Below are 26,524 nucleotides of genomic sequence, written 5' to 3'. Positions count from 1 at the left end.
GCAAAATCTCAGGTGCCCAATTTCAACACATCGGCGAAATTTATGAGCAGGAAATTGTCAAAAAGGCGAATTTACTTTTTCTAGAATATCAGTTTCTACCTTCTAGTCGCCAACTTCGCTTGCCGATGCTAAAAATCATTGGAAATCATTCCTATCAGCCAGTATTAGTTTTTTAAATGAGTATCTATCAGTTTGATACCTTTTAACAGTTCGCTGTATACAAATCTTATCCTGACATTTTCCCTTTTTTGCTGTGATATATATACATATAATGTACTTTTTAAATACCATACCTTGTCTCACTAAAGGCTGTAACGGGACGCAATATTCTTTTACAACGGAGCACAAAACAAATACAGTATGTCAACCCTAGGAACACTTATATGAATACAAGATGTGCTGAACACCATGAGTCTTACGTGTGAGTCGGGTTTAACGCTGCTTTTAACAGTATTCCAGTTATATCACGGCGTGTCAGCTTAATGGTGGAGGAAAGCCCGAAGTGATGCAGGTCACATCGGTAAAACCAACGAGCATGAGTATGGTGCTGACAAACCTAGAAACATAATCGGGACGAACCGGGATTCGAACCCATAATCATGGGTTTTTGGATTGCCCAGGGGACGCAACTCTTCACAGCGAATCGCGGGGCCTTTTACGACTGGGCCACACGTGCCCCCCACCTCCCCCTCCAACACCACGAACACGTGGTGCACATGATGTATGTGAATTTAAGATGCACGTGATGAACACACTATATCTGTGAGCACCAGCGGTAGAGCGTCCGCCCGGCCGTTTCATAGCAGAAGACGTTAAAAGATGGTACTTGTTGTGACCCTGTCTAGCGCTCGGCATTAAGGGGCTAAAACAAGGACTGGTCGGCCCGGAGCGAGTATACTGTGTCTGAGTGGGGCATTCATGTTAAACTGTGGCATGGTATCTCAGTGGGCTGGCACTATAAATCGGCATCAGTCTGGACTAGTACAAGCAGCCACACACACACACGTGCATGTACGGCGCTATATAAGTGCAATATTCTTGGACGCGACGTTAAACCCCATTTCACCTCACCTCACCTCTTTTAAGAGATTCCCCAGGAGACAAAGGTGATAATCGTCCGCGTTATATGTGCGTCAAGAAAGAATACCCAATCGAGTTGTATTGGCACCGGAATGGCCATATAACTGTGATGCTCAACCTGGCTTAGTGTACAGTCGTACCCCAACGACCACTCGAAACTCACTTCGTCGCACCCTGGGATACAAGTGTGTTATCCGCTATTAATCTGTATAGTGGAATTGCTGTGCGTCTCACAGTAAGCCGGTTTACTCTAAATGAGTTTCACTGATCGTTCCTCGTAAAATGGTTATAAAATGACACTGATATTCCATTTGACGTTAGACTTGTATTAATGTCGGTGTGTGGCTATGATGATCGGAAGCTATAGAGTCATACTGTGGAAATTATTGAGAAGTGAAGAATGCATGGAAAACTGGCTTTAGAAATTTTACTTGAAGCATGTTAGAATCTTAAATCCAAACTACATAAATACTGCATATCGATAAATGTTTCAAAATTTCAGTTTAATTTATTTTACAAAAAAAAATGTCATATGCATCTGAGTGAGTGAGTATGGTTTTATGCCGCTTTTAGCAATATTCCACCAATATTGCTGCGGGGGACACCAGAAATGGGCTCCATACATTGTAGCCATGTCGGGAATCGAACCCGGGTCTTCGGCGTGACGAGCGAACGTTTTAACCACTAGGCTTCCCGACCGCCTCGATATGCATCTGAAGATTGCATAGCGTGTCTCAATACATGTGCATATAAAATTCGTGTTGCACATCAGATATTTGACGTGTGGCAATCAATTAAGTGATATAACTGGACACGGAAAGTCATAATAACTTCTAAGAACAAATTTATATTTGAATATGATATACTATAAGCCTGACAAGTTATTTCATAAAAAGTAGCTGGATAGGACACACTTACCCGAGTGGCACTCCGTGTTCTTTGAGGCCGCCGACAGGAACGTCATCAACCACACTGTAACAATCATAGGAGAAAGATGTAAGTATCAACATCCGAGCTAGCCTACTTCGTAATACGTCGCTATGGCAACCATCAGACGCCGGGCTGTCAGCGTGTCATGGTGCTATGCAGTATTCTGTAGTATCATTCATGGGCCTTGGCTTCTTTCTGTTTCCCGTGCGTATGTGTGGCCAAGCCGAGAGGCCGACTTCATATAGGTCACGGCTCAAGCACTTGCAGTGTAGGGAGCTTGCAGCGTTACGCAATATGTTGCCTGTGTGGGTCGAAGTTCCGCGAAGATGATAACGTTTGTCTCCTCCGTAACTTCTCCTCACCTCCTCAGGGAAACAAAGATGACTTTTTATGGCAATATGTGGCAGATTACAGATCTGTTTTGAATACGCTTCAATTAAAACTGGCAGCTGGGTGGTCACCTCATCTGCCGCGGCGCGTGCTGTGAATGCTAAGACTGGCGATAGTATATACATCAGCGTGTTCCCATTCTGCCCCTGCGAATTGGAATGCATAAACTTTTAAACCATTACATTGACTAGTGGTTATGAATCATGCAAGTATTTCTCTGTGATGTAATACCTCATCAGGAAATAGGGCCATAAATCACGAGAAGAGCTTGCAATAAAGTAAAGAACTAAACACAGCTAATGTCTTTGATCCTAATAGTTGTGTATTTAAGCACGGGATTCACTGCGTGTAATTCAAATTACACTGGAGACCCTGCAATATGAAACAAACAAATCTTTACATCTTTTTTATGACCTTTCCAAATCCTTACTAAATTGACTTCAACGAGAACCGGAAGTATATGGACCGAAAACGGATACGAGGTGCTTGGCTGGATCCTCTCTTGAAATCTTTTCAATTTTGGAAATAATCATGAAAAACAGACACTTACTAAAGTCTCAAACCAGACCAATGTAAAATATCGGTTCGATTGATTCTTCTCCAATTGATCGCGAAGGTCCAGGACTTAACAGCTAAATACCGCATTCAGTCTCCTTACATAACGCCCCGAAACACAAGTCGATGCTGGGTCGAGACCAAAGAAGTAATCACGATCGCTTAAAAGCCCACAAATGGTTTTGAATTATCACTAAGCAGCACCAAGTCAGAAAGAATATTCAACGTGAATGCACAAGGACGCTTGAGAAAACAGCAGTGAGATTCCTCTCCGCCGCAGCTGAGGTTCCCGACCGGACCCGAACGACAATGTGCACGGTACAACTGTTGCTCTCTTGCAGAATGAACGGCACCGGATATCGAACCGTTTTATGGTAATAGATTCCAAGCTGATTTACGACAAAAGATGATTGAAATCACACTGTGAGGTTTAACTGACGGAGTCGAGCGAAGCCCTGCTGTTAGCGACAACCTGTGTTCAGAGCGAACGCCGGCGATTCCCCAGCGACAACTGCCTGAGATGTGACACCGAAAATTGAATAGAATAAAACGCTGGGCTATATATAGTCTATATTATAACAATGCTCTACGTAGCTGTATGAGTCTTGCCAATTGCACGAAACAATTCACGTCGCGTTCTTGTAAAATCTTATTGAAAATAAATTAGGGTGTTTCGAGTAAGGAATACGCATGTGTCTTTCTCGTGAGGGGCAATATTGTCTGAGAAGATGATTTTGAGAGTTGCGTCCCTTAGCCGTGCAAGGATCAGCTAATACTGGGTTCGTATCCCAGATTCGCCCAGATTCCAACATGTCAAATAGTACGTCTCTGATTCAACGCTTGTCTCCTCTGCAACTTCTCCTTACTTCATCAGGAAAACAAAGGCGACTTGTTTATACAGATATATAACATAAATCGCAAAGGACAATGAAGAAAGAAGCGTGTTTATTTCAAGATAAAACATTGTTTTATGTGGACGTCATTTCTGGAGACTCGGATATGCGCTTGCAATTTGACTACGTCATATATTGGTCGACGTTTTTTTTAAGAGGGAGGTTTCTGTTAAGTTGTTACCCATAAATGTAGCTGGGCCGAACGATCGCATCCAAAGGTTGCAGAGATATGACAATCGTTAGTGGAAGAAAAGGTACAGATGACCGATGTGACGATTGTGGGAATGTGCGGGAAATACCAAACTTAACCCACCTGTTCGTAAAATGGTCTATAATACATACCGTCAGAAAGATGTATACCAATACACCCTTACATACCGTCAGAAAGGTCACCAACACATCACAACGTACAGCCAGAAAATCTATAAAGATTAGCCATACGTACTGCCAGAAAGATGCATACTAACATATTCCTACGAAGTTCATAGCCATAATAGTTTATGGTTGATTTTGCAGGACGATTGAAGTCATATTTTCATAGTAAATAAAACCGACAATATCCTATCCATAATTATAAGAAATCTCAAGCAGGGTCCACTGAACTATTCCAACTAGATATAAAACATGTGTTAATGAATCACCTTCAAATAACGTTCCTACCAGGTATTCGCGAAAGATGAACGAATCCTGTCCCATCTGTTGCACCTGTTGCAAACTCCCCGTTTTAACTTGTACCCGTATTTTATCAAGTGAACACTGCACTTGCCTGTCCATGTGTTTGCGATGGCTGTCACCAGCTGGGCAGGATACACCCATCTTTTCGCGAACTCCTCGCAACCACAAGCTGGGGAATTTACACAATGAGCTGTCAAATCCATGTCCCCGATTGGGCAACTTGGATGAGATGGTGTGTTCCTATAGGAAAGTAACACTGTTGGTGGTTCCCGAATATTATGGGACCTTTGGGGCAACTGAGAATGTTCCTTAATACCCCTTTGCAAATTCTGGAACATGAGGTCTTTTTCTGGTATAGTGGCTGAACGTTTCAAAGTATCAAGAACTACACTCTCTGGTCCATACTGTGGGATCTTACTGTTTGTTAACCCGTTCATCAGCAAAAAAATTGTTGGAGTCGTTTGATTTCTTTCAACAAATGTACCACATCGATGGTGTCACTTGGCATTCGTACTTTCTTGTGACCATGGCTGCGGCTGCATCTTTGAGACGCCGGAAACAGACACAATAGGCTGATGTTGTCAGTTCTTTGGTAAGAAAAGTCTTTTATTTTGCCATTACATCAACATGACATTGCTGAACACAACAGTCGAATCATAGGAGTTTCTCTAGACATCCTATAAGTGCGACTGCTTTAAAGCTATCAGACAGATGGTCTTTTTTCCCATAGCCTTCCTTAAATGCAAAAGATGGAGTGAATTTCAGAATTGAAATGTTGGTATTCACAATTAGAAATATTTCTTTTGATGCCGATATATGCTGGCTGACTCGTTTAATCAATGCCATACACAAACACGCTTTCAGTTTGAAAGGACAGGTATTTAGAAGGTTTGTGCAGTATGCTTTTGCTGTAAAGTTAATTTTCAATTCAGGAGCTGTTACCAAAATAAGACAAGTTTTGCAATGCTTTCTGCCTCAAGATTTGTTTTTTTAACGCAAAATTCCAGCTATATGACGGCGGTATGTAAATAATCGAGTCTGGACCAAACAATCCAGTGATTGACATCATAAGCATCGATCCACACAATTAGGATACGATGACATGCATCAACCAATTCAGCGAGCCTGACCACCCGATCCCGTTAGTCGCCTATTACGACAAGCATAGTTGACTTTTACATCAAGCATGGGTAGCTGAAGACCTATGTCTGAAACATGAGTGAGTGAGTATGGTTTTACGCCGCTTTTAGCAATATTCCAGCAATATCACGGCGGGGTACACCAGAAATGGGCTTCACACACTGTAACCATGTCGGGAATCGAACCCGGGTCTTCGGCGTGACCCTACCTCCGCTCTGCCACATGAAGAAAAATTGCATGGAGAGGGGTTCGAAAGAATAAAGACCTCTGAACATTTTTTAATGATGTTAGTAAATGAAGTGAATTTTGAAATAGAAGTTAACATTCAAATAAATCGACTACAAACATGCACATGTCCATAATCATAAAAAATGAAATGGTAAAGAAAAGAAAATAAGCGGCAAAAGAAAGTATGGGTTCGTAATTTGTAATTTTCCTAAAAACAGCGATAACTAGTGGAAAGTGGGTATTGGGATTATGTCTGCCCAGGAACAGGTACCAAAAACACCTCACCCAAAGCGCCACCTTTGACGGCGCTCGTGCGGGGACAAAAACATGGTGAAACAGGTTTCCCGCCTATGACAATAACTGCACGTGCATGTTTGCTGTATAAATGCGTTCGTCTGCAGGGTATAACCACACGTGATGAAAGCACACAAAAGAAATGCCATGACTGTCACAGGAGCAGAGAGAGATGGCCGAAATGGGGGCAACACAGGTCCAAATTGCCAGAAGGTTTGGTTGTACACCATTGACAGTAGCCAGGCTGTTTCAACGGTACAGTCAGACAGGGAGGACACAGGACAGGCCTAGAACCGGACGACCCCGAGTGACAACACCACTGGAAGACGGTCAGATACGGCTCCTTCACCTGCGAAACAGATTCGTTACGGCGACGGCGACGGCAGCAACAGCATTGGGACATCCCATTAGCCAACGTACAGTACTACGACGACTTCGTGCTGCTGGAATCCGAGCGTATGGTCCTTTCCGAGGAATGGTACTGACTGCTCAACATCGACGCCTGAGACTGCTATGGGCGAGACAGGTTCGACGCTGGCAAGTGAGAAATTGGCGTCGAGTGCTGTTTACTGATGAAAGTCGGTTTAACTTGTTTCGAAATGACGGCAGAGAACGAGTTTATCGACGCAGAGGGGAACGTTTGGCTCCTGCGTGTATTCGAGAGGTCCATCCATTCGGCGGGGGAGGTGTCATGGTGTGGGGCGGTATTTGTGGAGATCAGAAGACTCATTTGGTGATTATAGAGGGAAACCTGAACGCTGTGCAGTACAGAGACCAAGTGTTGTAGCCAGTTGTGCTTCCGTTCTTACAAAACCAACAGCAGGGGACATTGTTTCAACACGACAATGCCAGGCCCGATACTGCCAGACTGAGTCGGAACTTTCTAAACCAGCAGAACGTTGACGTTTTGCCCTGGCCTGCCCACTCACCCGATATGAATCCTATTGAAGATCTGTGGGACCATCTTGACAGACAGATTAGAGCACGCCATCAGCCTCCCGTCAACAGACAAGAATTGCAGCAGGCCCTGAGAGACGAGTGGCAACGAATTCCAGTCCACGTCATCAGAAAACTGACGTCATCGATGAGGCGGCGTATCACAGCATGCATTGAGGCAGCTGGAGGTCATACACGCTATTGAAGGCAACTGTGTCGACAATGAACTTGTAGTGTAACAATTTTTGGGTGACATTTCAGACAACTTTTGAAAATGAAATTTCTTACCCCACCATTGTTTACTTTGAGCTTACATTACCTGTGATTGTACAATTTCATTCAAACTGTGGTTGATCAATCATTTGTTACCCCTCCCTAGATTATATTATAATTCACAACAAAACCCAGGGTATGAAACTCCCAAAAATTTCAGCCAGACCACAGGACTGGCTAGCTGAAATACTTGCCAGCCCTGACCAAAACCTGCCTGCCCACTATAATCATATGTTTCTCAGGATAAGCTAATGGGGTTTCTTTTTGGTTACATTTTATCATTCATCTTTACATGTGAATTAATGATTATCATCGGGAAATATTTAGAATATTGTCACATATGAAATATAACCCGACCGTCGGGCAGGGGGATTTGAAAATCTGGCAGCCCGAGTTGAAATCAACCCGTCTCGGAAAGTCGGGCAGGCAGGTATTTCGAACACTGCAAAACCTCTTCATGTTATATTTTTATCGATCATGGAACTTGACCTATACTTTCTCTGGCCGCGAAGTTTATGTCCAATGATCAATTTCTCGATGAGGAATTTTAATATTCAGATTATCCAGAAAAATGGTAAATACTCACGTGTCCATCCTATGATATGCCACATTAATATTACTTCTCACATTTTACAGTACATGTTATCATTGTACAAACGAGCAGAAAAAAACTGGAACATTTACATTTATATGAACTACGAACTATCTGTGGAGCCATTAGTGGTGCCAGCCATAACGTGATACTCACAGACATGGGCTTTAAGACACTAGCTCACAGAAGACAGGATATATAATTCATTTATTGATACTAATAATGCACTATGGATCCAGAAAGGTGCCTGTAATCTACTTCAGCTCAAGCCAGGTACCTGTAATCTACTACAACTCAAGCCAGGCACCTGGGCTATTACTGATGGGCACGTGTACAGTGATCTACTTCCTAGCTACAGAATCACGCACCCAGCTGACACAGATTGAATATAGAACATGTAACACTACGCGGACAGACCGTATCACGTGAAGACATGGCCTGGAGAGACACAGCATTAAACCTTGCAAATATATCTATTTTCAAAGTATCATTCCCCCAGAGAAATAATAAATGAAATTTGTCTGGAAACTCAGAAATTCATGTGTCGTAAAGGAGAGTTGTTTTATTTATATAACTGTTTTTGTAGATTTGGATTGTTGTAGAGAAACTGAGAAAAAATACAAGAAATATAATATGTTGCTGTTGTTTAAATAATAATTCAACTTAATTGTGTCTATGTTAATTGCACACAGGTTGTGCCATCACACACCTGTACCTACACCACGTGAAGCGGCTCTAACAAAGCATGATGACGTCATAATGCTTATCAATTGGCACCAATGACGTCATATTGCAAGGGGCATAAGCCGTGGTGTTTTTGTTATGGAAATAGGACACTTGGTAAATGTGAAATATAAATCGTTTTAATGCAAAAAATATGTTAATTAATTGTGATATTTTTATATTTTTGTCTATGACACTACTAGGTTAACACTTTTAATGTGGAAAAAGTACAAGAAATATAGGTTCATTTCCGTGTGAACTTGCCCTTTAACAAATCACAAGCGTATGGATGATATAAATTCATTAAGTGGCAAGAGTTACCGGTCTTGCATTCCACTGTGTCACACCCCTAACACGTAGATTAAGCGCAGTCTGAAAGAGAGCGACCTTGACACCCTCTGCCTTAGCCAGAGCCGGCTTAGTAATAGCCCCGGCGTAGACAATAACAACCTGCTTGCAGATCTTCCAGTCCATATTTAGATCACAAAATGTGTTTCGTAACGCTCTCCAGTCACAGTCGTAGAGAAAGTAGAATATCCTACAACAACTCTTCATAAAAAATGCCAATATTTATTTGTAACTCGTTGACTAACGGCTGTGTTGTAACCTTTTGACTGATACGTAAGCACTAACGGCTGTGTTGTAACCTTTAGACAGATACGTGAGCACTACCGGTTTTGTTGTAACCTTTTGACTGATGCGTGAGCACTAATGGTTGTGATGTAACCTTTTGACAGATACTTGAGCACTACCGGTTGTGTTGTAACCTTTTGACTGATGCGTGAGCACTACCGGTTGTGTTGTAACTTTTGACTGATACTTGAGCACTACCGGTTGTGTTGTAACCTTTTGACTGATGCGTGAGCACTACCGGTTGTGTTGTAACTTTTGACTGATACTTGAGCACTACCGGTTGTGTTGTAACCTTTTGACTGATGCGTGAGCACTAACGGTTGTGTTGTAACTTTTGACTGATGCGTGAGCACTACCGGTTGTGTTGTAACCTTTTGACTGATGCGTGAGCACTAACGGTTGTGTTGTAACCTTTTGACAGATACTTGAGCACTACCGGTTGTGTTGTAACATTTTGACTGATGCGTGAGCACTAACGGTTGTGTTGTAACTTTTGACTGATACGTGAGCACTACCGGTTGTGTTGTAACCTTTTGACTGATGCGTGAGCACTAACGGTTGTGTTGTAACTTTTGACTGATGCTTGAGCACTAACGGTTTTGTTGTAACCTTTTGACAGATACTTGAGCAATACCGGTTGTGTTGTAACCTTTTGACTGATGCGTGAGCACTAACGGTTGTGTTGTAACTTTTGACTGATACGTGAGCACAAACGGCTGTGTTGGAACCTTTTGACTGATGCGTGAGCACTACTGGATGTGTTGTAACCTTTTGACTGATGCGTGAGCACTAACGGTTGTGTTGGAACCATTTGACAGATACTTGAGCACTACCGGTTGTGTTGTAACCTTTTGACTGATACGTGAGCCCTAACGGCTGTGTTGTAACCTTTTGACAGATACGTGAGCACTACCGGTTGTGATCTTCCAGTCCATATTTAGATCACAAAATGTGTTTCGTAACGCTCTCCAGTCACAGTCGTAGAGAAAGTAGAATATCCTACAACAACTCTTCATAAAAAATGCCAATATTTATTTGTAACTCGTTGACTAACGGCTGTGTTGTAACCTTTTGACTGATACGTAAGCACTAACGGCTGTGTTGTAACCTTTAGACAGATACGTGAGCACTACCGGTTTTGTTGTAACCTTTTGACTGATGCGTGAGCACTAATGGTTGTGATGTAACCTTTTGACAGATACTTGAGCACTACCGGTTGTGTTGTAACCTTTTGACTGATGCGTGAGCACTACCGGTTGTGTTGTAACTTTTGACTGATACTTGAGCACTACCGGTTGTGTTGTAACCTTTTGACTGATGCGTGAGCACTACCGGTTGTGTTGTAACTTTTGACTGATACTTGAGCACTACCGGTTGTGTTGTAACCTTTTGACTGATGCGTGAGCACTAACGGTTGTGTTGTAACTTTTGACTGATGCGTGAGCACTACCGGTTGTGTTGTAACCTTTTGACTGATGCGTGAGCACTAACGGTTGTGTTGTAACCTTTTGACAGATACTTGAGCACTACCGGTTGTGTTGTAACATTTTGACTGATGCGTGAGCACTAACGGTTGTGTTGTAACCTTTTGACAGATACTTGAGCACTACCGGTTGTGTTGTAACCTTTTGACTGATGCGTGAGCACTAACGGTTGTGTTGTAACTTTTGACTGATACGTGAGCACAAACGGCTGTGTTGGAACCTTTTGACTGATGCGTGAGCACTACCGGTTGTGTTGTAACATTTTGACTGATACGTGAGCACTAACGGTTGTGTTGTAACCTTTTGACTGATGCGTGAGCACTAACGGCTGTGTTGGAACCTTTTGACTGATACGTGAGCACTAACGGCTGTGTTGTAACCTTTTGACTGATGCGTGAGCACTAACGGCTGTGTTGTAACCTTTTGACTGATGCGTGAGCACTAACGGCTGTGTTGGAACCTTTTGACTGATGCGTGAGCACTAACGGCTTTGTTGGAACCTTTTGACTGATACGTGAGCACTAACGGCTGTGCTGTAACCTTTTGACAGATACTTGAGCACTACCGGTTGTGTTGTAACCTTTTGACTGATACGTGAGCACAAACGACTGTGCTATAACCTTTAGACTAATACGTGAGCACAAACGGCTGTGTTGTAACCTTTTGACTGATACGTGGGCACTAACGGCTGTGTTGTAACCTTTTGACTGATGCGTGAGCACTAACGACTGTGTTGTCACCTTTTGACTGATGCGTGAGCACTAACGGCTGTGTTGTAACCTTTTGACTGATGCGTGAGCAATAACGGCTGTGTTGGAACCTTTTGACTGATGCGTGAGCACTACCGGCTGAGTTGGAACTTTTTGACTGATGCGTGAGCACTAACGGTTGTGTTGTAACCTTTTGACTGATGCGTGAGCACTAACGGCTGTGTTGGAACCGTTTGACTGATACGTGAGCACTAACGGCTGTGTTGTAACCTTTTGACTGATGCGTGAGCACTAACGGCTGTGTTGTAACCTTTTGACTGATGCGTGAGCACTAACGGCTGTGCTGTTACCCAGCGACACATGTCACTTCTGTGTTAGCACTAACGGCTTCCCATTATCCACAGCAACACCGAGACACTCAAACAAATCTGAGCACATGTTGATTCTGAGGCCTTGCTGTGTACGCTATTCTTTCAGCTATCGATTGCAACTGTATCTATTACCGAGTGTGCTCAGAGCAGAAGCAGCACTGATGTTGACTGTTCTTTAAAACATCTACATGAAGCGGTACACATTGCACGTGTATGCTGCATGTGCTTCGTGCATACACGTGGATCTTAGACAACATAATACAAATCATTTCAATTTCATATTTATGTTGACATTTCAGTTTGATCCAATGTCTTTCTCAAGGGAACAACCACCTGTCTGGGTGGCAGACAAATTGCTTCAATGCGAAAAATCTATAGTCATTATCAGTGTATTTTGATAAAAGTTGTCTTCATTCGGCATCCTATTTTGATTATAGTCATGCTATTGTTAATAAGATGTGTATCGATTGATCGAACAAATGTCAATTTGGTTTGATTGCAATACGCCAAGGGCAATTTAAAATAGGAACATCGGAACCTCAATCGGTGTTGTCAGAGGTGTATGGAAAGTGGAAAAAGCTGGGATTAAAATGGAATTTGTGAAAAATAAACTGGTAAAAGATAATTTTTCTTCAGGTTTTACCCTCGCCTATAATGTGTTCGCTGGACATTCTGCGTGGATATCCTGACAAAATGTGATGATCATGTTCCTGTTGATACTAATATATCCGTATTTCCGTAAACTATAATCATATTGGATGAAACAACAGCAAAATTCCTAGATTAAATTTACAGTTAAAGATTCAACACGTACAATGCGTACGTCATCGTTTTTTCACCTTCGTTTCATTAACACATACTTGCCTGTAGGGAAAAGAGGTTTATGTGGTAAACAGTAATCTTTAGAATATGTGCGAATGAATCTGTACCCAATATACTGAATGTGTCCCTTTTCAATACTTACTTAGAAATTCTCAATTACTGAAAGCCCATTTGGACGTTATTATGCTCAAGCGTCGCCCTGATTCATTGTGGACTGACAATGGCGGTGGAACCTTCTTTTAGTGAAGGCACAAAGGTATCCTAACTGGGAAGGAGTTGCAGTATTAAACAGCCGCTCCTACACCACATCCCCTAACAATTAAATAACGAATGGTTCATTCACTGCCATTTGTCAATTCTTTAGGATTTTGTTATGCGTTTCACTTTTACTTTTTGTTATCTTGATTTCGAAACCAATTTCCAACCAGAAAAATGCTTGCATGTATAATTCTATCATTCCAACGACTGGAGCTCCTCTGTTGGCCAGCCGCGGGAAATACCGCAGCATCAGTGTATCACTCGTGCTTTATATACCGACATCACTTATATTGAAGTACAGTCGGTGTACTGACGGTTTTGTCCCTGCACCGTTCAGCTCGTCATCTGTAGAATAGCTACAACTGAAGCAAACTGAACAGGGATATTTAGCCAATGGTTCTTTCCCTGAACACAACACTACAATAACAACAATAAAGGTACATGGAATTCTGTGGGCAAGAGCCTGAGTGGGGCCACCTTGGGTGCAAATCTTGGTGGTAGTAGCAAATATGCAAACGAGCAAAACTTGCAAAGGCCGAAACCCATAAGAGAACATTGTACGATTCCGACTACATCACAAGCAGGTGTTTATGAATCAGCATCAAACAGTGTTCATACCAGGGACTCGCGGGAGGTGAACGTATCCTGTTCCATCATTTTGACATCAATTTGGTCACCGATGCTTCATATTTGGAAATGTCCTACACATGCCTCCACTTTTTTGAAAGATTTGTTGCCTCTCTTTCAGGAACCATTGAAATTGCACATAGTGAGAACAGGACTATACTCTGCGTCGACTACTGTAATAACGCCTTCCTATCTCTACAACTGTCATACCGCCTTCATATCTCTACAACTGTCATACCGCCTTCCTATCTCTACAACTGCAATAACGCCTTCCTATCTCCACAACTGTCATAACGCCTTCCTATCTCTACAACTGTAATAACGCCTTACTATCTCTACAACTGTAATAACGCCTTCCTACCTCTACAACTGTAATAACGCATTTCTATCTCTACAACTGAAATAACGCCTTCTTAGCTCTACAACTGTCATAACGCCTTCCTATCTCTACAACTGTCATACCGCCTTCCTATCTCTACAACTGTAATAACGCCTTCTTAGCTCTACAGCTATAATAACGCCTTCCTATCTCTACAACTGTAATAACGCCTTCCTATCTCTACAACTGTCATAACGCCTTACTATCTCTACAACTTCAATAACGCCTTCCTATCTCTACAACTGTCATAACACCTTCCTATCTCTACAACTGTAATAACGCCTTACTATCTCTACAACTGTCATAACGCCTTCCTATCTCTACAACTGGCATAACGCCTTCCTATCTCTACAACTGTAATAACGCCTTCCTATCTCTATAACTGTAATAACGCCTTCTTAGCTCTACAACTGTCATAACGCCTTCCTATCTCTACAACTGTAATAACGCCTTACTATCTCTACAACTGTAATAATGCCTTCCTATCTCTACAATTGTAATAACGCCTTCCTATCCCTACAACTGTCATAACGCCTTCCTATCTCTACAACTGTAATAACGCCTTCTTAGCTCTACAACTGTAATAACGCCTTCCTATCTCCACAACTGTCATAACGCCTTCCTATCTCTATAACTGTCATAACGCCTTCCTATCTCTACAACTGTCATAACGCCTTCCTATCTCTACAACTGTCATAACGCCTTCCTATCTCTACAACTGTAATAACGCCTTACTATCTCTACAACTGTCATAACGCCTTCCTATCTCTACAACTGTAATAACGCCTTCCTATCTCTACAACTGTAATAACGCCTTACTATCTCTACAACTGTAATAACGCCTTCCTATCTCTACAACTATAATAACGCCTTCCTATCTCCACAACTGTCATAACGCCTTCCTATCTCTACAACTGTCATAACGCCTTCCTATCTCTACAACTGTCATAACGCCTTCCTATCTCTACAACTGTCATAACGCCTTCCTATCTCCACAACTGTCATAACGCCTTCCTATCTCTACAACTGTAATAACGCCTTCTTAGCTCTACAACTGTCATAACGCCTTCCTATCTCTACAACTGTAATAACGCCTTCCTATCTCTACAACTGTAATAATGCCTTCCTATCTCTACAACTGTAATAACGCCTTCCTATCTCTACAACTGTAATAACGCCTTCTTAGCTCTACAACTGTTATATCGCCTTCCTACCTCTACAACTGTCATAACGCCTTCCTATCTCTACAACTGTAATAACGCCTTCCTATCTCTACAACTCTCATAACGCCTTCCTATCTCTACAACTGCAATAACGCCTTCCTATCTCCACAACTGTCATAACGCCTTCCTATCTCTACAACTGTAATAACGCCTTACTATCTCTACAACTGTCATAACGCCTTCCTACCTCTACAACTGTAATAACGCCTTTCTATCTCTACAACTGAAATAACGCCTTCTTAGCTCTACAACTGTCATAACGCCTTCCTATCTCTACAACTGTCATACCGCCTTCCTATCTCTACAACTGTCATAACGCCTTCTTAGCTCTACAGCTATAATAACACCTTCCTATCTCTACAACTGTAATAACGCCTTCCTATCTCTACAACTCTCATAACGCCTTCTTAGCTCTACAACTGTCACAACGCCTTCCTATCTCTACAACTGTAATAACGCCTTACTATCTCTACAACTCTCATAACGCCTTCCTATCTCTACAACTGTAATAACGCCTTCCTATCTCTACAACTGTCATAACGCCTTCCTATCTCTACAACTGTCATAACGCCTTCTTAGCTCTACAACTGTCATAACGCCTTCCTATCTCTACAACTGTAATAACGCCTTCCTACCTCTACAACTGTCATAACGCCTTCCTATCTCTACAACTGTAATAACGCCTTCCTATCTCTACAACTGTCATAACGCCTTTCAATCTCTACAACTGTAATAACACCTTCCTATCTCCACAACTGTCATAACGCCTTCCTATCTCTACAACTGTCATAACGCCTTCCTATCTCTACAACTGTCATAACACCTTCCTATCTCCACGACTGTCATAACGCCTTCCTATCTCTACAACTCTCATAACGCCTTCCTCTCTCTACAACTGTCATAACGCCTTCTTAGCTCTACAACTGTCATAACGCCTTCCTATCTCTACAACTGTAATAACGCCTTCCTACCTCTACAACTGTAATAATGCCTTCCTATATCTACAACTGCCATAACACATTCCTATCTCTACAACTGTAATAACGCCTTTCAATCTCTACAACTGTAATAACACCTTCCTATCTCTACAACTGTACGTTTTTAGCTCTTCAACTGTCGTAACGCCTTTCTCCTTCTTCAAGCAGCTTGCTCCAAAGCTGAAATGATGTCTTTGCCGTCTTTGCCCTGATGCTAAACAGACATATTCTGTGCACGGAAAATGCTAAAAAGAAATACAAACATTGGTATCGTTACAATCTCTAAACAAACACAGGATCACAACATGAAACAATGTCAATTCAGTAGCCTAAGCAACTTAGACTCCTCAAGTTTCGGGAGATTTACGTCAGTAGGTTGGTAACTGATCTCTGTTGATGGAAGCGCTGGATATATGAGCCTAGAGCTTCGCCCGGGAATATGTCACGTGACAGGACACGAGATGATGCGAGAATAGCATGAAATCATAGCTTTACAAATACCTCACTTTGCATTGAATACAAATTATGCCATGCCTGAGAAACAAGGCGTCGTTTTATTCTGAGTAATGGGTTTGAGAAACCTGGCTGTACCAGCCTCCATATTAACTTGGTATTGATTTAATTTATAATTGAGATAATATAAGGTCTCACAGTTCTCTATGTCACTTCACTCAAAAGATGTTTGAATGAGTGCATATGAACACTTGTGTTAAATACTATGCTCCTTGAAAATGTGGTGTAATACTAACCTCCATATTATCCAGTCAGCTTCGATTTCAGCCATGTCTTTTCATCAGTTCTTTTACATCAATTCGCCTGCATACCACCAACTATGCTTCAATTTCCTTGCTTTCTCAGTGTAATTTAACGCACTTTCATATTATAAATTTAGCTTCAATTTCGCCCTGGTATCAGCTTCTACTCTTAAATGTAATCTGTATGCTTCCAAATATGCTTAAATTTCAGCAATCCATGTTCTAGCTTCCCCTCCTCAGTACAATCAACTTTTGTCTTGATTATAAAACGTGATTCCAAAGCGTAATAATAATCAGTACAAAGAGAGACACATTGCTGGGTCTATCAAACGTACTACCAAATCCCTGTCTGAAAGATTAACCATCATCTTTAATACAATCAAGGAAGGACTTTCTTTATATTCACAGAAAGTATTTGAGACAAGTGGAATTAATACCATGTAGTTTCTCAAAAAAATCAAAGGATTATTACCATCTATGAAATGAACTAGGCTCAATTCTGTGAAGATATTTGATTGTTCAACTTTGTACACCGCTATATCACATGACAAACTTAAGGGAAATCTTCATTCCTTGATCCATGGGGCTTTTGTTACAAAACGTGGTGACCAGGACAATTGTGAAAAATGAAAGCAAAAGCCTTCTGAAGTTTACTGAGAAACCAATATGAGAAATGCTGAACCTCCTCATTGATAACCTCGGGCGAGTAGTATGCATCCCCATGGGCACCAATGGCGCTCCCCTTCGTGTGGATCTGTTTCCTTATGAATATGAAGCGGATTTTCTGTTGGGATTGGCAAAGTCAAAACAAGGTAATTTGGACAAGTAGTTTAACTGAAGCTTCATGTAAATCGATGATCTGATATCGTTCAATAACAATCAAATAGTCAATTCCCTTCTAATAATATACCCTCCTGAACTAGAATTAAAGGAGACCAGTGAGACCGCCTCATCTGTTTCATATTTCGATCTATGCATAAAGATTCAGAGTGACAAAACACTCTCCACAAGACAGTATGAAGTGAGATGACTTCAACTTTCCAACAGTCAACTATTTTGTTGTCGAGCAATATTCCTGCAGCGCCAGCCTTTGGTGTTTACATTTCACAACTTTTGAGATACAATCGAGTATGCTCTTTCAACCAAGATTTCAAAGAGCGTCATACAACTCTTGCTCAGTTGTTTGATCAAGGTTACAACATTCAAGGCCTCAGGAAAAGCTTTCAAAAAGTTTTAAGGTCGATATGTGGAGGACATTGCAAAATTTGAGGCATCAGTGACAAAACTGATGTCCGATGCAATTCCCTATTTTGACTTGTACCCTATTTCCCCGTGCTTTCTAAGGTGAACAACTGATTTGCCTTTGCATGTGTTTATGACGGATGTCACCGGTGGGGCAGTGTACGCTCACCTTTTCGCATTACTTTTTGGTAGTGATTCATAAACACATGCTCATGACATTGTCGGAATCGTACAATCGACTCTGTTTTGGGCAGAGATTTCTCATAAAATTTGGAAAGGGTTTTGTCGCTTTTATTTCTTTGAACAATGCACATGTATACTTCCAAATCAACTCCGAATTCGGCCTGTTTTAGCTTCTATTATACACCCATTATCTTTGGCCCATTACAAATTCTTGACTGAAACCAGTGTAACTCCAGTGCGCAATGGACAAATCGTAACTTCGAAGTAATAGGTTGTTGTTCGTGCTATCATGTCATTCTGATAAAAATGTTTCTGTCAATCTTTGAGTAAAGATATGAATAAAATGGCTTACATTTTCCACACCTTGGTTCAGCCACACATTCACAAAACAATGTGTACAAAGTGAGTGTGTGAGCGAGTTAATTTGGTTTTACGCCGCTTTTAGCAATATTCCAGCAATATCATGGCGGGGATACCGATGTCGGGAATCGAACCCGGGTCTTTGGCGCGACGAGCGAACGCTTCAACCAGTAGGCTCCCCAACCGACCCATGTGTACAAAGAAGTTGTTTTTATACGTGAAACCAGCTAACCTTACCACATCATAGTAGTACAACATACTACGGCTATTCTTTACATATCTGTGGCCTAGCAACCTAACAAGTTTAAGCCAATATATATTTTGGGGTTTTATCTCAGAAAGTGTCACGGGAATGGACGTGCTGGTCATACTTGATGATGGTTCGTGTTTTACCTGTCCATATCCTTCCAGACTGTTAGCCTGAAGTGTTTGAAGTTTCAAATATTTACAGGTTTCTAGACTTCGAAATTACACATTTATGCTGCCACCATTCTGTGACGACGAAATACATTCTTGAATTTAGTGATAATTAAAGCAGGAAGTGATATTGGTTGTGATAAGGCACCGCGGCACAGTATTTAAACTACGTATGGAAAATATCAGTGCAGCATATTTTCACACTGTTTAAGTGCACTGATCAGGTCAATTCCGCGGCCATTATATGAATCACGGTTTAGATTGCATGATATCCTGATATCCTGATAAAATATGCAGTTTTCCTTTCGAATCTAACTACCTACATGGACAGTTTGTGTAATTTATGAATGTCCGTGTCAAACAATGTTCACGGTGCAACAGTGTGCAGGGAAATCAAACTCGGTAAGATATAGTGGGTGAGTGAGTGAGTGAGTGAGTGAGTGAGTTGGGTTTAACGCCGCTTTTAACAGTAATACAGTTTGTATCGCGGCGTGTCAGCTTAATGTGAAAGGAAAGTCCAAAGTGATGCAAGTCTCAGACGTTTACCACTTTAGTGAAACCCACGAGCACGGGTATGGTGCTGACAAACCTGGAAACATAATCCAGGGCGAACCGGGATTCGAACCCACAATCATAGGTTTCTGGCGTGCCCAAGGGACGCAACTCTGCACAGCAAATCGCGGCGCCTTAGACGACTTTGCCACCAGTGCCCCTAAGATATAGTAACGTACATTAGCACATGAAATCCATCACACTATATGAAAATGCATGATTGCATTGACTATGCAGCAGTAGAGATTGTATATTTCGAGTGATTGTCAAGGTCAGAAAGTGTTTGAAGCGTAAGTAAGTGGTCAGATTATAACAGGAAGTTTGATAAGAGTTACCGCCCCTTGTTGTTGTAAATAAACATAGCAAGAAACTTCGTGATGTGACAGTTTTTAGAAGGCTACTTCTATGAGAGCGACATGGGAGATTCGAAGCCTTTTTACGACCTGACTTCCATCCATGTGGATACCTTTCTGTAAATACCAAAATTCCTGCCAGTTGAGACACTATTCCGGATTCAAGACCAATGACAGGCCTGTTTCAAGACATGTGACATTAATTCAAGGGCCTGTTAATTATTGCTTCTGCCACGTATTTGACCTAGTAAAGAGCCCTTACTATAAACCTAAAATTGTGTGTTTTAATTTAATTTGTTGATTATACATTCAATTTGTGGTCATTACTAATTTCACAATTTTGCATTTCCCTATCTCAGGGTTTACCTTTGCGTTTAAAATTGGGAATCACTGCTAACACATTATTGCTATGATACGATACGTTTATGGTTTCTACAACCCCTGATATGCATTCCTATATCGGTGCAAGTATCTGTTACACCACAGTGCATAAATACTAAATGAGTATTATACGAGCATGTGGGTCATACTGATTTTACGAACCGAGGGTCAGAATTCTTGTATTTCTCGAAGGAGATCGAGGGTAATACATTACTTCTTTCATGAGTGTCGTGAACTCTATATTTTCTTAATTCTTTATTACCCATATATTCTTAATCCCTTTGTGCTCTCCTTTTAAAAACAAAAATGCACTGATCACGACCGCCGCCTCAGAAAACCACAATTGTCGAATGACCTCAACAATCTTCGGGTATGGCGTCGTTACTAGTGTGACGCCAACACTGCCGTCCGGGTGACGTAAACAATACACACGTAAGAGGCGACTAACGGGATCGGAGGGTCAGGCTCGCTGACTTGGTTGATGCATGTCATCGCATCCCAATTGCGTGGATCGATGCTCATGATGTCAATCAATAGATTGTCTGGTCCAGACTCGATTATTTACAGACCGCCGTCATATAGCTGGAATATTGCTGAGTGCGGCGTTAAACAACAAACAGACAAACAAACAAACTCATCGTGTGTACAGCTGATGTAGTAAGAGAAATGTGACACAGGGCTGTGAGTTCTCTTCTCTGTACAAGCTAAATGTTGCAGACGGCACAAGCTGTTCAAAACCTGTCGATGTCTAGTTATGCCTACATTCTCGTTCTAACATCATATTTCATACATAAATCTTAAGGTAGACTGTAAATCGATGCTTGTATACAAAGACACGGACGTAAGAGTAGAATTACATGAACATTACGTTATTCGTTGATGTGACACGAGAACAGTTGCGTGGTTAGCTTGATCAGGTGCAAAGCCAGCTGTGGCACAGAGATGCTGCTTCGCTGAAGGACAGCCTCTCCAAGCAGAACATTACCGGGAATTCAAGACCAGAATGCCTCGCAAGCTTATCGTCTGCGTCAGTTGGTATTCGGATGAGTTTGGTGTAACATCGCTTTCTCGCCTTCAATTACGGCCGCAAGAAAGAGATACAGCGAGACGAGAAAACGCCAGCACGAGACGAGAAAGCGATAACGCGAGACGAGAAAGCGATAACACGAGACGAGAAACGATAACACGAGACGAGAAAGCGATAACACGAGATGTATATCGCTCGTGCTATCGCAATACACTCTTTTGTTCAATGCGATAAAAAGTATATACGTAAAACAACAGTAATGAATTGTTAAACCACACGTTAGTACAGTATCATTAAGGGGTGGACCATTTAATAAAATGGGGGGGGGGGGGGGGGGATATTGTTGTTCCCTTCATTAAACACATTATAAGTTGTAGCAGGATCACGAGGGCTACATGGAATGTTATGCGTCCCGGAGGCCGGTGGCGAGTGGTATAAAAGTACAATATTATGGTGTGGTAAATCACATCCAGGTGTTTCTATGACATCTTCCCTAATAGCTCCGTCTAGAACCACGGTATTACGGTATGATAAATCACATCTAGGTCTGTCGATAACTTCATCCATAAAGGGCGGTCGGGTAGCCTAGTAGTTAAAGCGTTCGCTCGTCACGCGAAGACCTGGGTTCGATTCCTGACATGGGTACAATGTGTGAAGCCCATTTCCTGTGTCCCCCGCCTTGATATTGCTAAAAGCGGCGTAAAACCATACTCACTCACTCACTCTTCCCTAAAAGCTCCGTCTGGAACCACGGTATTATGGTGTGATAACTTACATCTATACTTGTCAATAATATTTTCCTTAAATGCTCCGCCCAGAACCACGGCATTACGGTGTGATAACACATCTATGTCTGTCGATAACATCTTCCCTAATAGTTCCGTCTAGAACCACGGTATTATGGTATGATAAATCACACCTAGGTATTTTTATAACATCTTCTCCAATAGCCTAGTATGGTCAGAGCTAGGTAGGAACTATTTACACATGCATTTGCACCAAAGGCGCAGGGCACTCTCACCTTTTCGCGAACACCTGGTCCCAAAACTACATTGATACTTTTTTAGTGATTCATAAATTCATACTTAGCCGGAATCGTATAACGGACTAGAGATATATTATGATTATGGAAATGGTTTTATGGCTTTTATTTACATGAGAGAAAACCACGTGTGCAACATGTATAGATTGAATAATCTGATATTTATCTTCAAGAACAATAGGTAGCGTAGCAATCGCTGACTAGCCACCAGTCACACGCCTCTCAGTAATAATGGACGCCGTTAACACAATTCTAAATACCACCATTGTTTTATCATTCTGCAAAGTTTCCTAACCTACTACTGTCTTATACGTATAACTCATACCTGTGTGTACTCTGTAATGAACCTATACTGATAGTGACCCGTGAAGATCAGGGTTAACATAGTTCTTCTGCAACCCATGCTTGCTGTAATTGTAAGGCGACTATGCTTGCTGTTAGAGGCGACTATGCTCGTCGTAAGAGGCGACAAACGGGATCGGGTGGTCAGGCTCGCTGACTTGGTTGATGTGTGTCATCGTATCCCAAATGCGTAGATCGATGTTCATGATATCAATCACTGGATTGTCCGGTCCAGACTTGATTATTTACAGACCGCCGTCATATAGCTGGAATATTGCTGAGTGCGGTGTTAAACAACAAACAAACAAACTATATTGATAGTTGAAGTGTGTACTATTAATGTCAAATGAGTTTATGGTTCTATAACACCTATGGCTCTGTTTACTAAACCAAATAGGGCTCTCCGGTAGCCTAGTGGTTAAAGCGTTCGCTCGTCACGCCGAAGACCCGGGTTCGATTCCCGACATGGGTACAATGTGTGAAGCCCATTTCTGGTCTCCCCCGCCGTGATATTGCTGGAATATCGCTAAAAGCGGCGTCAAACCATACTCACTCACTCACTCACTCACTAAAACAAATACCTATAATGGTGGTTAAATTCTACAACCGTACGACCGTGTTTACATCAAGTTCACTAGTACCGTGGAACACCAGTGAATATGGTTGCACCTTACATGGAATTGACATAGGGCGTTATTGAATTATGCTGTGACCTTCTTTCTGTTGCGTTTGGTTAGAGCTATTGTCCGACTTGTAGGCGGTACAGGCATTGTCACTCGTCGTATACAGCTGCTGTTTACGAGATTATTAGTATGTTATACCTGAAATTACCCTAAATACGCTGTTCGGTTATGTTAACAAAGGAGGCGATATTTTTTTTACACAGTACACGCAATGGAATTTACACTTGCAGCTATGCATTAAATTGCTCGTTACCAGACTTATGAGCTGACACAGAAGACGTTTTCAGTACAGGTATAAGCCAAATCAAAGAAAATAATATTTGGAAAAAGCATATAACAGTGTATAATTTACAGGAACCATAATATGGTATTATCATGAAGACAAGTACCGTCATTTTGTTTTCCTTTAGAAGAAAAGTACTAGAATATAGTATAAGAATAAGGAAATAATGAATGCATAGTATTACTGACCTGTGATAACAGCTCTAGTTGTTACTCCATAGACCTTGAGGTCCATTTCTTGCAGTGGCTATTACGTAGCATTCTCACAGCACCAACATGTGCTTACTATGGGCGTGTAATTCAGATGTTTAATACAGGCTGCCATCTGTCGCGTCTATCAAAAGATTGTCATATTGTAATTGAAATAGGTAGGAACATTCTATAAGAGCTGGCTAGCGTCTGAATATTCTGCCGTGGCGTGAAGCATGAATGGAGACGAGTTTTCTGCTTTCAACGACAACGCCTGAATGTCTTGCTTATCGTATACTTCCCCGCGTCAGCTAAATAATGCCACTACTGGGTGATTAAGTGTACCAGATTCGATTATTAGATCTGAAGAATAAAATAGGCGGTCACGCTGTGGTTGTCGTTTGCATAGCCGTTGAGAGGTGACACTTGAAAAGAGAGGGATAATGAAACTGCCACCATGTTCTTGCTGGTGTGAACTGGAGACAAGTTAGGCACAATGATGTTATTATTGACAGTGTATAGGTACACGTGGATACATTTGACAGCTGGTAACAAGTGGTCACTCTATCGCATTTAAATACATGCTGAATATATAGCACAGACTGTCATAGTTAAACACTAGTGCATGCTAAATATATAGTACACACTGTCACTAGTACATGCTAAACATGTTGCACACTCACTATCACAGTTAAACACTAGTACATGCTACACATATAGTTCGCAGACTGTCACAGTTAAACACTTGCTGAACATATAGTTCACACTATCACAGTTAAACACATGGTAAACCTTTATTCATCCATGCATTTGTGAAATACTCGATTCACATACATGGCAACACATTTTGCGCAGAAAACACGATGGAAATCGACCGGAACTACGCTGACCTTGACTATTGCTGACTAAGGTGTAGACTAAAGGCTTGCCTAGTCTTCTGTAGAGTGCCCGCTTCATGCTGGCTTACGAAGTAGCTGTACTACACACTGTCTGCTTTGTGTGTGAGTAGCTCATGTGTGAGTACCGCGTACCCTGCAGTATGACTATACAAAGTGCCATTCTTTGTATAAAGTTTTTTATCGGTGTTTCCTGAACTGAAATCGACAAGCCATTCAAAACAAAGGACGCTCACTCTTGGCTGACGTCAGAGTTCACGTTTAAGTTTCTGATGGTAGAATTGAGATAGACATGTGTTTTCCATTTAGATCCAGTTACATTTATTCAAAATTATTATGCAGTTTATAGAATTCCTTAAGCTTACATCTTGCTCAAATGTGTGACGCTCGTGTACACGTCTTGTAGATGTAGCCTAGTAGAATAAATAAAGCGACAAAACTATTTCCATGTCGAATAGATCCCGACTATATCATGAGCATGTGTTTATGAATCACTATCAATTAGTGATGACACCAGGTGTTCGCGAAAAGGTGAGCGTATCCTGCCCCACAGGTGAACACCCATCACAAACACATGCAAAGGTAAGTCAATTGTTCACATGAAAATGCACGGGGACATAGTGTATAAGTCAAAATAGAGAATTGCATCGGACATCAGTTTTTTGTAACAAATGCTTCAAATTTTGAAATGTTCTCTACATGTCCACCATTAAACTTTTTGAAAGCTTTACTGAGGCCTTGAAAGCTGTAACCTGGATCAAACACCTTCTGAGCAAGAGTTATATGACGTTCTTTAAAATCTTGATAGAAAGAGCAAGCTCGATTGTACCTCAAAAGTTGTATCTGCTGGAGCTGCAGGAATATTGCTCGACATGACGAGAAAGTTGACTGTTGGAAAGTTGAAGTCATCCCTCTTGTCATACAGTCTTGTGGAGAGAGTTTTGAATCTGTATGCACAGATCGAAAGATGATGCGGTCTCACTGATGGCCTTTATTTCTAGTTCAGGTGGGTAAAGCATAGGAAGGGAATTGACTATTTGATTGTTATTGAACGATATCAGATCATCGATATAGCTGAAGCTCAAGTTAAACTTCTTTGCCAATCCGAACAGTAATTCCGATTCATATGCATAAAGAAACAGGTCAGCAAGAAGGGGAGCGCAATTGGTGCCCATGATGATGCCTACTACCAAATGTCTTACTCCCAAATTTTATGTAGATGTTATCAGTGAGGAGGTCCAGCATTTAACATAATTATTGTTTTCTCAGTAAACTTCAGATGGCATTTGCTTTCATTTTTCACAAGTTGTCCTGAACCTCTGAACACGTAACTGTATCTGAGGTCACCACGTTTTGTAACAAAAGCACCATGGATCAAGGAACGAAGTTTTCCCTTAAGTTTGTCATGTGGGATAGTGGTGAACAAAGTTGAAAAATCAAATGTTTGGACAGAATGGAACTTGGTTCTCTTCTGAGATTGCGAAAAGTCAAGTAAATCCTTTGAGTTTTGAGAATCCACATGGTATTAATTCCACTTGTCTCAAATACTTTCTGTGAATATAAAGAAAGTGCTTCCTTGGTTGTATTAAGGATTATGGTTACACCTTGAGACATGGAGTTGGTGGTA

At 41.5% G+C, this 26,524-nt stretch overlaps 1 protein-coding gene across 2 annotated transcripts in view; it reads right to left on the bottom strand.

The window, feature by feature from the left end:
• The window catches only part of LOC124112191, a 41,720-nt gene extending 17,492 nt beyond the window's left edge, over positions 1-24,228 (bottom strand). The window contains exons 1-2 of one of the 2 annotated variants that reach the window (XM_046472190.2): positions 24,002-24,228; positions 1,999-2,052 (exon numbers count right to left, since the gene is read on the bottom strand). In XM_046472190.2, coding sequence (XP_046328146.1) covers positions 1,999-2,052; positions 24,002-24,047 — 100 coding nt within the window. In that variant the 5' untranslated portion in view covers positions 24,048-24,228. Of the gene's footprint in view, positions 1-1,998; positions 2,547-2,950; positions 3,432-24,001 lie in introns of those variants that run through there. The other variant, XM_048382637.1, reaches the window with a different exon arrangement.
• Between the last annotated feature and the right edge of the window lie 2,296 nt (positions 24,229-26,524).

Source organism: Haliotis rufescens, unplaced genomic scaffold, assembly GCF_023055435.1.
Source record: "Haliotis rufescens isolate VD_foot unplaced genomic scaffold, xgHalRufe1.0.p SCAF_4, whole genome shotgun sequence".
NCBI lineage: Eukaryota > Metazoa > Mollusca > Gastropoda > Lepetellida > Haliotidae > Haliotis > Haliotis rufescens.
The sequence above is the reverse complement of the archived record's forward strand: the minus strand, read 5'-3'. Positions and strand labels throughout refer to the sequence as shown.